Consider the following 15,217-nt stretch of genomic DNA (forward strand, 5'->3'; position numbering starts at 1 on the left):
CTATCAAATAATAATAATAATATATAAGTTTCTGATGATTGTTTCATATTGCTCGCATAATGTCCTCCTGACCGATTTAGGTCAGGGCCGCCAATATCAAAGGAGTCTAGCTAACCACCCAGGACATACATATGTATTACACAAGTATGCGCGCAAATACAGGTGCACTCTCTGTTCGCCTTACTTTCGTAATCTAATTGTTTAGTAAATCCAACACGACCGAGAAGAGTTGGGGCGCTGGAATTGCTTTACGTACTTTTTGTGTCACGGGAGTGTACACACTTCCAACTTCCGGATTTCGGGCAGCTTTTGAGATTTTTTCGACCCAAAACCCCTATAACTTTTTATCTGACCGACCTGGGGTTTGATCGCAAAATGGGATCAAACCTCAGGATTAAAATGGAAACCGGGATTTGCGACCTCAGGTGGCCACTAAACCAGGCAATCAATGTGAAAGTTTTTATAGATTGAGTACCAGTACTACCCATGTCAGAATTTTCATAATATCTCAGAACCCCATATCTGGTCCACATAAATTCCAAATGGTCATTAATTTAAACAAATAATATTTCGATATATGCTGATGATACCAAACTATTTTTTTAAATATTGGTATAGCACTAAACATAAAGAAATACAAATTTTACCACGTACAATCATAATCATTGATTAGTGTTATATCAACAGTAAAATGTCCTTCCGCATTGTATTTCTGAGTAATGCAGCCGATATTTCTACCAACTATACTCATTTTTCCCGTAAAAGGGCTATTCGTGCAATTACTAGGGCCTGAAGTCGCTTGTTTATTTTTGTACAATATAAATGTAATATAGAATAAAAGGATTACAGATTGAAACTCCTCGAGAAACTGGATATCCACTGGCAAAAGCAATTATAGTAGCTGATTAACGCTAAGCTGGATAAGACGGCGGCTATACCTGATACTATACCCAGTTACAAACCTAAATTTACAACGAGAAAGAGAATTAAATTATTCATCTCTATTTATTACATATCTTGTTTAGTAAGTTGCTAGTAAGTGTTAGGTTTATATTTCCTTTCATAGCTTGTGTTAGTAAAACATGCATTTGCCACATTTTTCTTCTTCCTCGTTCCTATTCACCTACCACTATTATTATGATCATGATCGTGACCAAAATATTTTAGTCACGAATTTTCGTTGATTTGGACTACGAATGCCTAGCACGAATAATCTGTAGTTTTATATATATATAGGATTTTAAATTAGTAAAAACATCTACTAAGTTAATTGGCCATTGGATCAAATTATTGCTTAGATACTAAGGTGTTTTTTTTCTATATGAAATTGCTTTCTTGAATTTTTGTGTACATGAGCTTTTTAATTTTATAAAACCTAATATTTTTGAAAAAGCTAAGAAAAGTTATAATCATAATGGTATAAGGTCCTAGATAACTAGCCAACCTGTAGAGGAGGGTCATAGGTGACGTACAGGCTCGCAAGGTCATGGGCTTTGCTGAAAAATATGTGAAATTTTTTCAAGCTTATTGTATTGCTTATAATCTACATTATATACGAAATATGGTAGGTACAAATAGTACGTATACTATAAATTAGTATTAGCTACTTCGTAATAAATTAGTTCTGTTTTAACATTTATTGTACTGAGTTGCCAATTTAGGGTATTAGCCGACAAAAAGTATAAAATTATATATTCGATAAGAATTGGGTATTTTATCACAAAATTAAATTAAAATAATTAGTGAATTTTAACTGTTTTTTATTTTTAATAATTATGATACTATTTCAAAATCAATTCTTATTTATTAAAGTAAAAAATAAACTTTAGATAACTTTAAAATGTTATCAAATGATTATTTTTTATTTCTTAGTTCATATTTTAGTAATGTTTTTTAAATACCAAATTTAGGGCACTTTGAAGCTTTTTGGGAAAAAAGGGTAATATATTTTAATCTGTTCGATTTGGCAACCCTACGTATGCTCCATGATGTTGCTGAAAATCTATATCACATTGCAGTAAAATCAATTGGGACATATTCTATATTTACATGGTAGTAAGACAAATTAATATAAAAAATGGCCAGTGTTAGTGAAGAAAGTACATCCAAAGAAAGTTCTGATAAGTTAGTGCCTAGTAATAATACGGGGCAAATAGAAGCAACAGCGGATGATAATGTTGATGTAAGTACGATTTTATTTTAATAAATTCCCAATGTAAAAGCTAGAAAATAACTAAGACTATGTATAATATGTTTAGTTAATAATTAATGTCCCATGTATTTTAATTTAGTAATGATAACATTTTCCATAGATGTACCGCTCGATATAGTTATTTCTATAAATTAGGTCATTTAATTTTTTAGATCAATGCACAAATCGACGAGCAACGTCGTCAGATGCAGCCAACTAAATTGGAATCATTTTTTGCAATAACTAAATCATTGATAATAAGGGCTTTAGTTGTTTATTTTATAACGTCAATGTTTCGTCAACCATCGGCGCCCAAAACTGATGCTAATAGTCCAGCCGGAGTTGCTCGTACTTCAGCCGTAAATATGTTTGCAAATGGTACAGTATTAGATGTGTATTCTTATTTATCAGAAAAAGAGTTCTTGGATAACCTCGAAGATAGTAAATTAATCTGGAAACTTTCTGGACTGGTTTATGGAGATTGGTATGGAGGACCAAATAAGGATGGCACTTATACATTTTCAACAGAATTTGTGCCTTCAGAGGAATTAAAAAATAATGGTTCAATATATCTACATGTATACATAGTCCAATCAGGAAAGTCCCCAGATCCAAAAGATAGTAATAACTATGCTGGACCTTACATTACATATGGCAAGAAAATGGTTAATAAATACAAAAAGTTGAAATATATGAAAACTCACAACTTGTTAACCGGTCAAACTGAAAAATCAGAGGAAGAAATAATAAAAGCAGAAACATTAAAAGAAGAAATTGTATCGCATTGGCATCCAAATTTAACAATCAACATAGTCACTGATCAGACTAGTTGGATGCAGGGTAGTGTACCTCCACCTCTAGATGAGTTCATCTATTTCTTACCTGATGGTAAGCAGTACAAGCCAGCTGTATTTGTTAATGATTATTGGAATATGATGAGAGATTATATGCCATTAAATAACACAGTCACTAATCTTCAATTACAATTGACATTTCAACCATTAAGCCTTTTCAAATGGCAACTCTATACGACTCAGGCCATGCGGGATAAGTTAAGTATGTTCTCAGCATTAGGAGCAGAAGAACAAGACGAGGAACAGGATACTATAAAAGAATTGCTGTTGGACACATCACCCTACCTGCTGGGTTTGACAATAACAGTTTCAATTTTGCATTCAATTTTTGAGCTGTTAGCTTTTAAAAATGATATTCAGTTCTGGAACAATAGGCAGTCACTTGAAGGACTCTCTGTGAGATCTGTATTCTTCAATGTTTTTCAGTCCACTGTTGTGCTTCTTTATGTATTAGATAATGAAACAAATGTTATGGTGAGAATATCATGTTTCATAGGCTTATTGATTGAAATTTGGAAAATTAACAAAGTAATGGATGTTAAAATAAATAGAGAAGACAGAATACTTGGAATACCAAAGCTGACATTTACTGATAAGGGATCCTACGTGCATTCCAGTACTAGAGAGTATGACACCTTAGCATTCCGGTACCTCAGCTGGGCTTGTTTCCCACTTCTGATAGGTTATGGAATTTACTCATTGCTTTACCAGGAACACAAAGGATGGTACTCATTTGTTCTTAATATGATGTATGGATATCTATTGACTTTTGGATTCATAATGATGACACCGCAATTATTTATTAATTACAAATTAAAGTCAGTTGCTCACTTACCGTGGCGCATGATGACATACAAATTCTTAAATACATTTATTGATGACATCTTTGCATTTGTTATTAAAATGCCCACCATGTATCGCATTGGATGTTTCAGAGATGGTATGTATAAAAATATTTTGATAGAATTTCTTTAACTGCTCAAATAATCAATAATAATTATTTTTTTATTTGCAGATATTGTCTTCTTTATATTCTTATACCAGCGTTGGATATATAAAGTTGATCACAAGAGAGTTAACGAATTTGGGTTCTCTGGGGAGATGGAACAGCAAAAACAATCTGAAAATGGAAATCTTGCAATCACCGAAGGAGAACAACCTACTGATAAGAAAAATGATTAAATAGTAGTGATTTTTAGCTAGTATAATTGATATATTGCATAAAAAGTGAAAATAGTATTCATGGATTGTAGCTGGCTTGTGATCTTGCAAGATTTTCATAAGTCTGTTAAATATAAATGTACAAAACACGAGCATTTAATATAATAATTTCATTGAGTTTCTTCCTTATTCTCATGTCATAACCATTGATATATCTGTGTATAATTCATATAAAAAGACATGCCACATTAGGTATCCTAAATAAAATGTTTTAATAAAAATTTGAAGGATGAATTTAAAAACTTATATTTAAAATTTTACTATGCAGCTTCTATTTATTTATATCTTAATGTTACAATTTATTTATTACAATGCTGTCAAAATGTAGAAATATCCTCCTGGAGATTTGTTAAGAAATTATAAGCTCAAATCTTGTGTGTTTAATGATAGTGGTTTACTTCTAATGATGTGTGATAATTGAATGAATACTTATTATAAAAATTGTTTGTTGTATTACTTCAGACATTTATTTATTTTAGTATCATTTTGTAATTTATGCATTATTTTATTCCATGAGAAATTAATAATTTACTGAAGTGAAAATAGGTATCATTTAAACACAGTAAATTATGTAAATAATTTTCGCAGCATGTAGAAATCAAATAAAGAGAGAATTTTTTCATAGTTTTTTCAGGCTTCTTCCACAATAAAAATATTAAATTCTGTCCTACATTTAAAAAAAGAAGTTATCGTCTTGAATAAATACTAAAACAATTATTTAGTACAAAGCAGCCAGCAGACCATTGATAGTATTTTATATTTTGCAAATAGTATAAAGCAATATTAGGATAATATAAATTTTATTACATTAAATTTCATAGTTTCATGTCTTAATTTAGAAAAATTGTAAGTTTCTCAATTTAAGCAGATAGTTTATCAATCAATAATATTTTTTTATTTTTTTTAAAATATATTTAGAACATATCTATTTCATTTCTTAATTAAGATTATTACTATTGACATAGATTTCTATCATGATTTTTAAATTTAAAAAAAAAAAAAAACAATTCAACTTAAACACCAGGTAGGTATATTTATATTATACTTAACTAAATATTATATCACAAATTTATTGAAACATTTTTTCAAAATTTATTGTTAAGTCTTTTTTTATGAACAAACTGCTAGTCTGAAATTCCTACTCTTAAATGAGGCTATTTCTGGTTATAATACTACTGAAAAGTTTTCATAATTGTATATTGTTTGTGACATAATTTTCATGTACATATTGATATTATATATCTTTAGAAATCTGAGAAATTAACGTAAATTTTAACCAAATGTGTATTATAAGTAATCAAAAATAACTGCAAATTTCCATATCATAAGAATCGTTTCAAAACTTGAAACATTTGCTATTTGACTAATCTGAAGAACTGAAAATGGATGTGCAGACTTGCAGTTTTTGTATGAAGTGAAGTATCCGCTAATGGAAATGTTAACCATTTAACATGTTATTCTAAATTACAATTTTACTTAAAGTTTAATATAAATTATTTTATTTTCAGGATACACATTTTGCAATTCTTATTCCTATTATTTAACAGTATTTATAAATGATATCTGAATAGTTCGTAATTAATTTAATTTTTAAATTTCTTGTTTGCGATGTATATTAAATTGTTGTTCGAATATGTGTCTATTATTATTTCAACCAATGACATTTAACACATTTCCAGCAGAGTATTTTTTGAATATATTGTAATTATAGCGACTAACTAATCAATATTTTTTCAATACTTATGCTGAGCTTAGGAACTACTGGTTCAACTTCTAATTTTTTGGATATAGACAGTCCGTTTATTGAGGAAGTTAATCTTATATATCTTCACGTTACGGTCATAAAACTCAAACACATCGAGTGTTTGAGTTTTAACTTTTCATCGACCCGACCTGGGGTTTGAATCGTTCTGGTTCTCAGGATTTGTGGCCTAATATCCAACCACTAGACCAACGAGGTAGTCAACATATGTACGAGTCCGTTAAAACGCAGCAATAACAGTCATTACTATGAAATAAAACATCACGTTATAAATAATATAATGTTTATTTTACATTTATAAAATAAAATAAGATCTAAAGAGACAAGTCGCGTTGAGAGGTGGATCGGGCGCGCGTAGAGGGCGCGGCTGGGTTTTCGTCTCCCAAAACGATCACTTCATTCGAAACAATCCGCTGCAATTAAAGTTTAAAAAACTACTTTGACAATAATAAATGAATGGAATTCCATTATTCGCTACGTGCATTAAAATAGCGCCGTCAGGCGTTCGGGATCATAATTCGGACATAAAAATATTTTAATCACTCATTCAGCCTTCAAACCGGACCACACACAATATTAAGTATTACTGTTTGGCGATACCTGCCAAAATTTGTATGTATTGTTTTTGATGAATGATTTTATTCATTCATTCTATAACGAAATTATACGTTATTAACGCATTACGAATTATTAATAAATAAAGAACTTAGTACACAATTTTTACTTACTAAGTTTTGCATTAAAAACGACGTGTTCATGTTTGCTGTAGGAATAAAGAGTTTGCAAACAATATATAAATAATTACCTGCCGGAATATCGGAGCTGTTGATCCTATCCTTAGTGCAGTCAGATCAACTGTCGGAATCTGATTCGTAGGATTCGTCGATGTCGCCATCACTCCCGTAATCGAAGAAATCGAAGTATTCGCTAAAATTATTTTTTACTATATTAATACTATTATTGTTTAAAAAAAATCATTATTGAGACTTTCTTTTATTCTTGATCTACGAAAGTATCATTATCGACGTGATATCTAATAACACATACAATATCGTATTCGAAACTATGTCGGATTATATTGGTGACAAAATATTTTTTATGTGGATGACGTTGGATTGGATGTTCTAGACTCGAAAAATCAAACCAAATCTAATCACTAATAGAATAATATAAATGTCCGATATTTGCACATTGACAGTTAATATATAAACTTACAAATCCGGGTTCTCCCCCTCCCCCTCCTCCTCCTCCTCGAATGATAGTTCGGCGCTTTCGTCTTCGTCGAATTCAAAAGAGTCTCTTCGTCTGTAAAAAATAAATAAATAGGTAGCGTACATTTTGCAAGATATGATATTTAAATTTATATGTGTAAGTGTGTATATGACCCGACCCGATAATATTAGATTAATAAAGAAAATGTTATGATATAAATATTATTTATACTCTATAGTAGCATATACATATGTTTGTAGTTTACTACTAGTGGTAGCCACATGAGGTGGCCCATTTGCCAGTCTGCCTAACTGCCAAAATAATTAACGATGAACACAAAGATGGCTCTACGACTTAATTGTCAAATTATAATAATATCAGGTAATTTAGGCGAAATATTCATAAAGTATGTACATACCTCAACCTTTCACTTTGAAAAATATGTATCTTCATTTTATTCATAAACTAGGCAATATTTAAAAAATATAATACTTAAAAATAGATGGGAACTCTAAAACTAGATAATTCATATTCTACGAGGAGTGAGTACTCGTTACATGAGTTAAGAGAACTTTATAACAGTATATTCCAATGGCAGGAGTAAAAATATACAAAACTTTAATTTATATATTCTATGTGATTTGCTTATTGTGCTTGTTTTGATATATTTTTATGTTAGTCAAACAGTTCTTGATTAATATAAATATTTCTTATAATATTTCACTTATTTTCTCTTATCCACTTTAATTTTACTTTCAAAGTTCCGATAGCAACTTAGGTGACATTCAATACTCCATTTTTTGGAGAATCCATAAATTGCCACAGATTATTTGAGATTTATAGACAAATTAGATTATTTATCTTTACCTCCTGCCACTGAGGTCGGCTACGGATAGAATATGTAAAAGCAAGCATACCGACTCGTACTCGTGTTCAGTTGACTCGTCAGTTCGGATTCAGTCAGTTCGGATTCAAGTTCTGTGAACAACACAGCTTCATAATGTTAGCCATTTTGATTAAAATCATTTAAATTATAAAATTAATTATTTATCGACATTCATATGCACCATCATTATATTAAAACATTTTGAAGAAATGTAATTAAAATTTAAAAAGTTCAATTTACAGAACAATAATAGTCATGTTAAAATAAATATTAGTTAACTCGAAATAGATCTAAATATAGTCAGCTAATTTTATTATATAATCATATCGTAGTAACACACATTAAAATAACAGTTAAATTTAATATTACAATCATATATAATAAGCATTTTAATATCACATTATGAAGCTGCCTTGTGCACAAAATAATTCAAAATTTATATGAATTTATTACCTTCTCGACTTTTCAACATATCTCGTCTCTTTTTCTTCATTTCTTCTGTTAGATTTTGTACCATTTTTTCTATAAACGAGTCGAGTACTAAGCTTCTGCACTCCGATGTTATGGGTGAACTGGAAATAGAGATAACACTATAAGTACTTGTTTCGTTTTTTATTCACATTTCGATTGGTTTCTGAATAATGTTTCCGGGATATTCATCTGGGAAAATGGTTAGTTTTAAATAAAAAAATATATATATTTGATAATGAAGTTATATATAAAATTGAGTTTAAGTATATTAGCGATAAATGATATTGATATGTTTACCGGCATATCGGACAATCCATCTTTTTCTTCTTCCAAGTAGTGATGCAGTATTTGCAGAACGTGTGAGAGCAGTTGAGTGTGATCGCGGCCACGAAGAGTTCCGCACATATACTGCACTGCAGTTCACTTTCCATTATTTCACCGAATTCAGCGAGTGTACTGTTTGAGCTCTCCTCTTTGGCGACTGGTTCAGAGTTCTTTAGAAGTTTTTTATTTTCACTTTCGACATTTTGAAGTTGACTTCGGACCTGCAATGAAATTAGTTTTATTGTATTGACACAAAATATATATTTTGGATTGAGTGATATATAATGTTTTAAATGATGAGTAGAGGTCGCTCTTCCCTCTGTTTATCATGAATTAAAGCATATTAATTTCGAAATATAGAAATTTTAGTGACCAACATACGCCCCCCACTTTCAAAAAAAAGGCCACATGGGTCATGATTATCAATCTTAGGATTTTAGATGTTGTGTCCCCTGTTCCTTTAGTTACACTGGCTCACTCACCCTTCAATCAGAACACAACTATAGTAAGTACTGTTGTTAAGCGGTAGAATATATGATGGAGTAAGCGAGTGGTAACTATACAATTAGGCTAGCACAAAGCCTAACCACCAAGTAAATTATATCAATATTTTCTGGGTTGTAACAAGGATAATAAAAATAATAATATTTCAATCAAATCCGTTCTAGGTTCAAAACTGTTCATATTTCTGACAAATTAACCACTACACAAGTTTAGCTATACTAATCTATTTCAATGGCAGGAGAAGTAAAGATTTACAAAAACATTCACATATTTTTTTTTTATAATATATATATATATATATATATATTTATAATGCAACATTATTCCGTTTAACTATTTCGTACTACTTCATTTCTTCATAATTAATAACATAGATTTTTGACGAGTACCTTGACCTTGAGCTGTCAAAACATTGACAAGTCTTGACAGCTCAAGGACACATTGTTCTTTTTTTTTTGTTTTGGCTTTCAAGACATTGTTTATTTATCTTTACTTTTTCTGTCATTGGAGTTAGCTACTTATTTATTTTAAGTACTCACCTTTTCCAATTGTTCCTGTAATGAGCTTATAACTTCACTTGATTGTTCAGCTTGTTTTTGTATTCTTTCAGCTGCCAGAGCCGCAAGCTCTACCTCTCTCTCTGTGACTCTTGCCTTAAAAATACAATGTCACTTGATAAGTCAATAAATTTTACATTAAGGTCATTGTTTTTAAAAATAATGCATTTAGAACAAACCTTCAGTTCTTCGATAAATTTTTCAGAATTTTGTTGTGCCTCATTTAGCCTTTTCTGAATTTCTTCTCGTTCGTGCATCTAAAATTGAAGTTCATTAAAAACAACTTAATATAAATAAATGTGATAAATAACACTACTAAAACATTTCTTTTATTTAATCATGGATTAATCATAAGCAGCAGTCAAGCTAATAAAATTGAATATAGTAGATTTTATCATCTTCAGCTGCAAAAGTATGCTCAGAGTTTCAACTAAATCGATGGGTTTAAATTATGTTTCTAGATTTCATCCATGCAAATCGCTTTACTGACCGAGTTAAATAAAACCTTGTAATTAAAACATAAATGTATTTTATTCCAAACACTATACCAGCTTTTCCATTTTAAATTTGTCCTCATTCTTAGCCTTTTTCATTTCCTCCATTTGATTGTTAAGTTGTTTTTGAGCATCGCATCTCTGTTTTTCAGTTCGCTCAACTTGTTCCTCAAGGTTTTTCTTTATGTTGTTAAGCTCTTCCATCAATTCACATTCCCTTTTCTTTTTCTGTTCAGATAATTTGTGTAGTTCCTATAATAATTAAAAATTTACCATACATGTTCAGTTATAGCATGGTTTGGTGCATGTTACCAATCAACACACACACAATATGTATAAAAATATTATATTATGCCAGTATGCATATCTCATGAAAATAATACTGTCAGTATATACAACCTAAACCTAAAAGAATGTAAATCTCACTCTACTAAGCTATAATATCACAGTTTACAATGAAATTTTTAATGATTATGTGTTATATTATAGTGAACTTATTCATTAATTTAAAAGTAGGGTAAGTACAATAATGAAAAATGCTGAAATCATTTTCTAAAAGTAGAAAATGCAATTTGATATGTACCTCCACAAAGGTATTATTGAGACCAAAGAGTTATTATCTTATGATAATCAAAGTATTTATTAAATAAGTAGTGAATCAACTCAAAACTACATAACACAGAAGGGGACTTGAGAGCATACTTAGTTGCTTTGCCTAGATAAATACAAGGTTATAAATTTACCTTTTCTTTTTCTAATTTAAGTAACTCTGTTTTATTCTTCAGAAGTTCCTCAAATTCTTGTTTTTCTTTTAATCTCACTTCCTCTTGTTCAACCATTTTTGCTTCCAGTTTATCTAACATATCCTGTTTTAATGAACTCTCTCTATTCAATTCTAAAAGAAAGTCTTCTCTTTCTTTTAACATTTTTTCTTTTAACAAATTATTTTCCTTAATGAGTTCAGTTTCAATTTCATTGTGTTTTTTTATCTGTTCCTACAAATTTAATTAAAAATGATATCAAAGAATAATATTACTAATATATTTTTTTTTTGTTTGATGTCCTTAAATAATAAGAACTTCATTATAAGAGAATCTAGTAATGAGTAATTTTTTTATAACTTCAATTGCTAAATAGAATTATGAATATAGGAATGCGTCCATCAACTCTTTTCTTATTTCTTAATGGAGACAATTAAGGAGAAGTCACTTTTTAGTGTGATTTTATTTTCATACTCATAAACGAGACAATTATTTTTGTAATACCTAACTGTAAAAAAACCCAGTAGATACAGATTTCAGAGAAAGCACTAGTATATAAAACAATTAGATAAGTAACTGAAATTAGTTGTTTACTTTAAATTGAGATTATTGAGATGACAAGTGTGAATTTCATATTCTCATACAAATTATAAGCTAATATAGCTATATAAGTTGTATATAAAAACAGTCAAAATTCTTTAAATACACACATTTTTGGAAGTGATTTAAGACCAGGGTGTACTATATAAAATTGTCACATTTGCATACCTAGTGAAGCTGTGAGGAGTAATGAGTTATATGATATATATGGGTTGTTAAATTACAATAGACATTTCAAATTGAATTATGTATGTATGTTTAGAATATACTCTAAGTTCGTACCATTAGTTCTGATATTTTTCCTTCCATATCCTCTTTTAAAGCTGCCAGTTGTGCATCTCTCTCTTCTATAAGGAGTGCTTTTTGTTTTTCGACTTCATCCTTTTTTCCTTTTAAATTCTCAATTTGACATGCAAAATTACTTTCGAGATGGTTTATTTTTCGTTTCATATCTAGTTGTAGCTGTTCTTTTAGTAAAATATTTGTGCTTTTTATTTGTTTTGTATTGTGTATTTTATCTTCGATATGTCTTATTGCATAATTCTGTGATTCCTCAAATTTGTTTTTCATGTCATTTATCAAACTGGTACTGGTTGCATTTGGATCTAATTTGATTCGTTTTTTTGAGGAAGGCATTAGTTCGTTGTCATTACAAACAAATTTATATATAAACTCTTGTGTAGCTTCAAATGTTAAGATGTCATTGTGTTTTATTATCTTTTGATTGCCTTTGCCTATTTTATTACCATTGATTATAATTCCAAATGAACTGTGGTCTTCAATTATCCAGTCAACATTATTTTTTTTCAATTTACAATGGTTTCGAGATATGGCTACAAATGGTATGACTACATTGTTGTTCAGGCCACGTCCAATGGTAAACTAAAAAGAAAATAATTGATGATTATGTTTCAAACAATATTTTTATGCTAATTTCTTAATAGCGGATACCTAATAAATTTTATAAACATTAAATCATATTAATAAGCTAAAATTTTTAACTCTCCAGCAGTTTACTCACATTTTCTGATGTTACTGGAATTTCTTGTACATTGTTAAATTCTGCTTTTAAAGGTTTACAGGATACCAAAGTTGGGTAAGTATCTTGCATTGTGAATATTATAAATATAACACAATTTTAGTTTTTGTTCCCAGGGATATCGCACAGCAGTTACCAAGGCTAAAAATACATAAATATAATAAAAAATGATACTTGTAAACATAAGATATTATTTAAAATTCACTTTAAAATAATGATAGAATTTAAAAATATAAATGGAAAACAAGAAACTTATTTTTCAGAAAATGTAATCACAAACTAAATTGGGAAAATTTTATTAATTGAACCTGTATTTATTAATTATGTTGATTTAAAATCGCAATGTAAAATTTATAAATGTAATTTATTTATATGTAAGTTTTATCAATCTTTTGAAGTACTCATAGTATAACTGACGACTATAATATTATAAGGTTGACATGTTTCAGTTTTTTCTAAAAAGAGTCCCATAGAATATCAAAATGTATATTAAAGTTGTTTTACTAATTAATAGTTACCTAATTATATCTCTCGATGAATTCAAATAATATCCAGAATATCTGATTATAATAAACTTTTACGATAATGTTCACATTTGACTGATTTTTAAATACTTATTTCAATTTAGATCCAATCGATTTGTTTTCTTTTTTCACTACTTTAGCCAACTTTATGAAAATTTTGAAATAAAGTCACTGAATTATTTTAATAAAGTAATTAAAATTGTTTTTCGATATATCAACTAGTCAAGTTTTTTATTATTAGTATACGACATTAAAAAATGTTGACATACACAAAAAAGATACTTTATTTTAACTACCATCACTACTGCATTTTGTTTTACTATTTATTTTTTTCTTCTAAGACTCAGTGACTCGTGTTTTCACGAATGGTAAACAATGGCAGATGACGTAAATTAATTGTTTATTTATAAAAAGCTATTTAGTTAATATTTAAAAAAAATGTACTATCCTAAGAAAACGTCGAATGACAACTATTATTTTTTGATAATGGCTACATTCATCATAAAATATAGATAATTATAGAAGGTAAATAGAAGGTAATTAATTTCTGTGTTGTAAAAACATTAAAAAATAATTAATAAAGCTTATTAATGTTGATAGTAAATGTTTTTAAATTGGTTTAATTAATGCCATGAGTGTGTACCTAATGTATTTGGTAGCCTTTGTTACATCATGCTTGCAACTTAAAGAAATTGATTAAAATTAATGTAGCGTAACGTAATATTAGTTTAACCTTTCAACTCATTTAATTTTGGTTTAAAAATAGAGGAAATAACTTGTTTTAAAAAAATCTTTGTTCTTTGACCGGAATAGCTGTTTGTGATCCTGTGATAGGATTGACGTTGAATATAGTAAATGAATGATGTTCCAATTATTACATCGAGATAGTTCCAAGTATAATTTATTAATGAATACAGATTTATCAAAACAATTTTCTTCTTCTGTTCAAAATGTAAGTAAGAGTATGCACGTCTCCTAAGGCTGAATCTCAACTTAGCATGCTATCGACACTTGGAGGGGAGGACTATGTCTTCTATGCTATGTACATTGTAATATGCCTAAGTACGGACGGGTAGTAGTGCAAGAGGGACCTCGAGCCAGCCTAACTCAGCCTAACCTTACGAGTTAGCGTTCGCGGTTTAAATTACATCGTTTGGTCGTTAAGGACATTTTAAGGACGCCTATACGTCGAATAGAACCACAGTTCTACATATAACTAGACATATCTAGAGTACATCAATATGACATTAAGTGTGACAGTAAGTGTTCACAGTGTTATTTTTTATACTTACTGATAATTATCTTACCACTTGGAATTATAAACAGTGTTGCAAATGATGTATCCCGTTACAATTACCAATCATCTAGAAAGGCAGACGTTACCAGATTTAAGAGATGTCGTTTTTCGTAAGCGAAAAGCCGTTTATAGATGTAAAAACTGCAAAAAGCAGTGCATGTCGTTCGCCGCGTCGATATGAATCTCTGAACTCGAAAATGCCTACTTTATGACGTCTTTAGTAAGTAATGGAATTTTCCCCTAGGGTGGATTTTTCCATCTCCATTCTTGGTTCTTTTGTGTCATCTAAATTCTGTTAAAGAAGTGTCCCACGCGAACAAAGTTTTTATAATGAAATCTTTAAACTTATTAAATGGCAAATGTAAAAACGTCCGTGGGATTTTCTTACAATATACTTTTATACATAATATGTATGTAAGAAAAATACAACAAGATTTATATCCTCTTCCTTTCTTTCCTCGATAACATATAATTTGGCCGACTTTTCAATGAATTGTCATTATTAGTTATGATGCTACTC

General features: G+C 29.5%; 2 protein-coding genes across 3 annotated transcripts; one reads left to right on the forward strand and one right to left on the reverse strand.

The window, feature by feature from the left end:
• The first annotated feature begins 1,965 nt into the window (after positions 1–1,965).
• LOC125066447 (cleft lip and palate transmembrane protein 1 homolog) lies at positions 1,966–5,898 on the forward strand. Its single transcript, XM_047674519.1, has 3 exons — positions 1,966–2,182; positions 2,365–3,985; positions 4,061–5,898. The coding sequence occupies exons 1-3, from the start codon at positions 2,078–2,080 to the stop codon at positions 4,225–4,227; spliced, it is 1,893 nt and encodes a 630-aa protein (XP_047530475.1). The 5' UTR covers positions 1,966–2,077; the 3' UTR covers positions 4,228–5,898.
• A 383-nt stretch (positions 5,899–6,281) lies between these two features.
• LOC125066226 (E3 ubiquitin-protein ligase RNF8-like) lies at positions 6,282–13,603 on the reverse strand. 2 transcript variants are annotated; one of them, XM_047674224.1, is made up of 13 exons: positions 13,395–13,603; positions 12,859–13,017; positions 12,120–12,719; positions 11,220–11,471; positions 10,531–10,728; positions 10,162–10,239; positions 9,965–10,078; positions 8,895–9,142; positions 8,580–8,698; positions 8,158–8,218; positions 7,244–7,333; positions 6,834–6,955; positions 6,301–6,441 (listed from the first exon to the last, which is right to left on the reverse strand). In XM_047674224.1, the coding sequence occupies exons 2-12, from the start codon at positions 12,946–12,948 to the stop codon at positions 6,880–6,882; spliced, it is 1,926 nt and encodes a 641-aa protein (XP_047530180.1). In that variant the 5' UTR covers positions 12,949–13,017; positions 13,395–13,603; the 3' UTR covers positions 6,301–6,441; positions 6,834–6,879. The 2 variants fall into 2 exon arrangements, with proteins under 2 accessions (XP_047530179.1, XP_047530180.1); XM_047674223.1 differs by lacking the exon at positions 8,158–8,218 and having other exon boundaries at positions 6,282–6,441.
• Between the last annotated feature and the right edge of the window lie 1,614 nt (positions 13,604–15,217).

This window comes from Vanessa atalanta, chromosome 9, assembly GCF_905147765.1.
Source record: "Vanessa atalanta chromosome 9, ilVanAtal1.2, whole genome shotgun sequence".
NCBI classification, from domain to species: Eukaryota; Metazoa; Arthropoda; class Insecta; order Lepidoptera; family Nymphalidae; genus Vanessa; species Vanessa atalanta.

Coding starts and splice junctions, on each gene's coding strand:
- LOC125066226 (XM_047674223.1), bottom strand. CDS start 12,948: ATGCAAGATACTTACCCAACTTTGGTATCCTGTAAACCTTTAAAAGCA. Junction 11,472..12,119: donor GAAAAATATCAGAACTAATG/GTACGAACTTAG, acceptor TTAAATTTGTAG/GAACAGATAAAAAAACACAA. Junction 6,956..7,243: donor GAGGGGGAGAACCCGGATTT/GTAAGTTTATAT, acceptor AAATAATTTTAG/CGAATACTTCGATTTCTTCG.
- LOC125066447 (XM_047674519.1), top strand. CDS start 2,078: ATGGCCAGTGTTAGTGAAGAAAGTACATCCAAAGAAAGTTCTGATAAG. Junction 2,183..2,364: donor CAGCGGATGATAATGTTGAT/GTAAGTACGATT, acceptor TTAATTTTTTAG/ATCAATGCACAAATCGACGA. Junction 3,986..4,060: donor CATTGGATGTTTCAGAGATG/GTATGTATAAAA, acceptor TTTTATTTGCAG/ATATTGTCTTCTTTATATTC.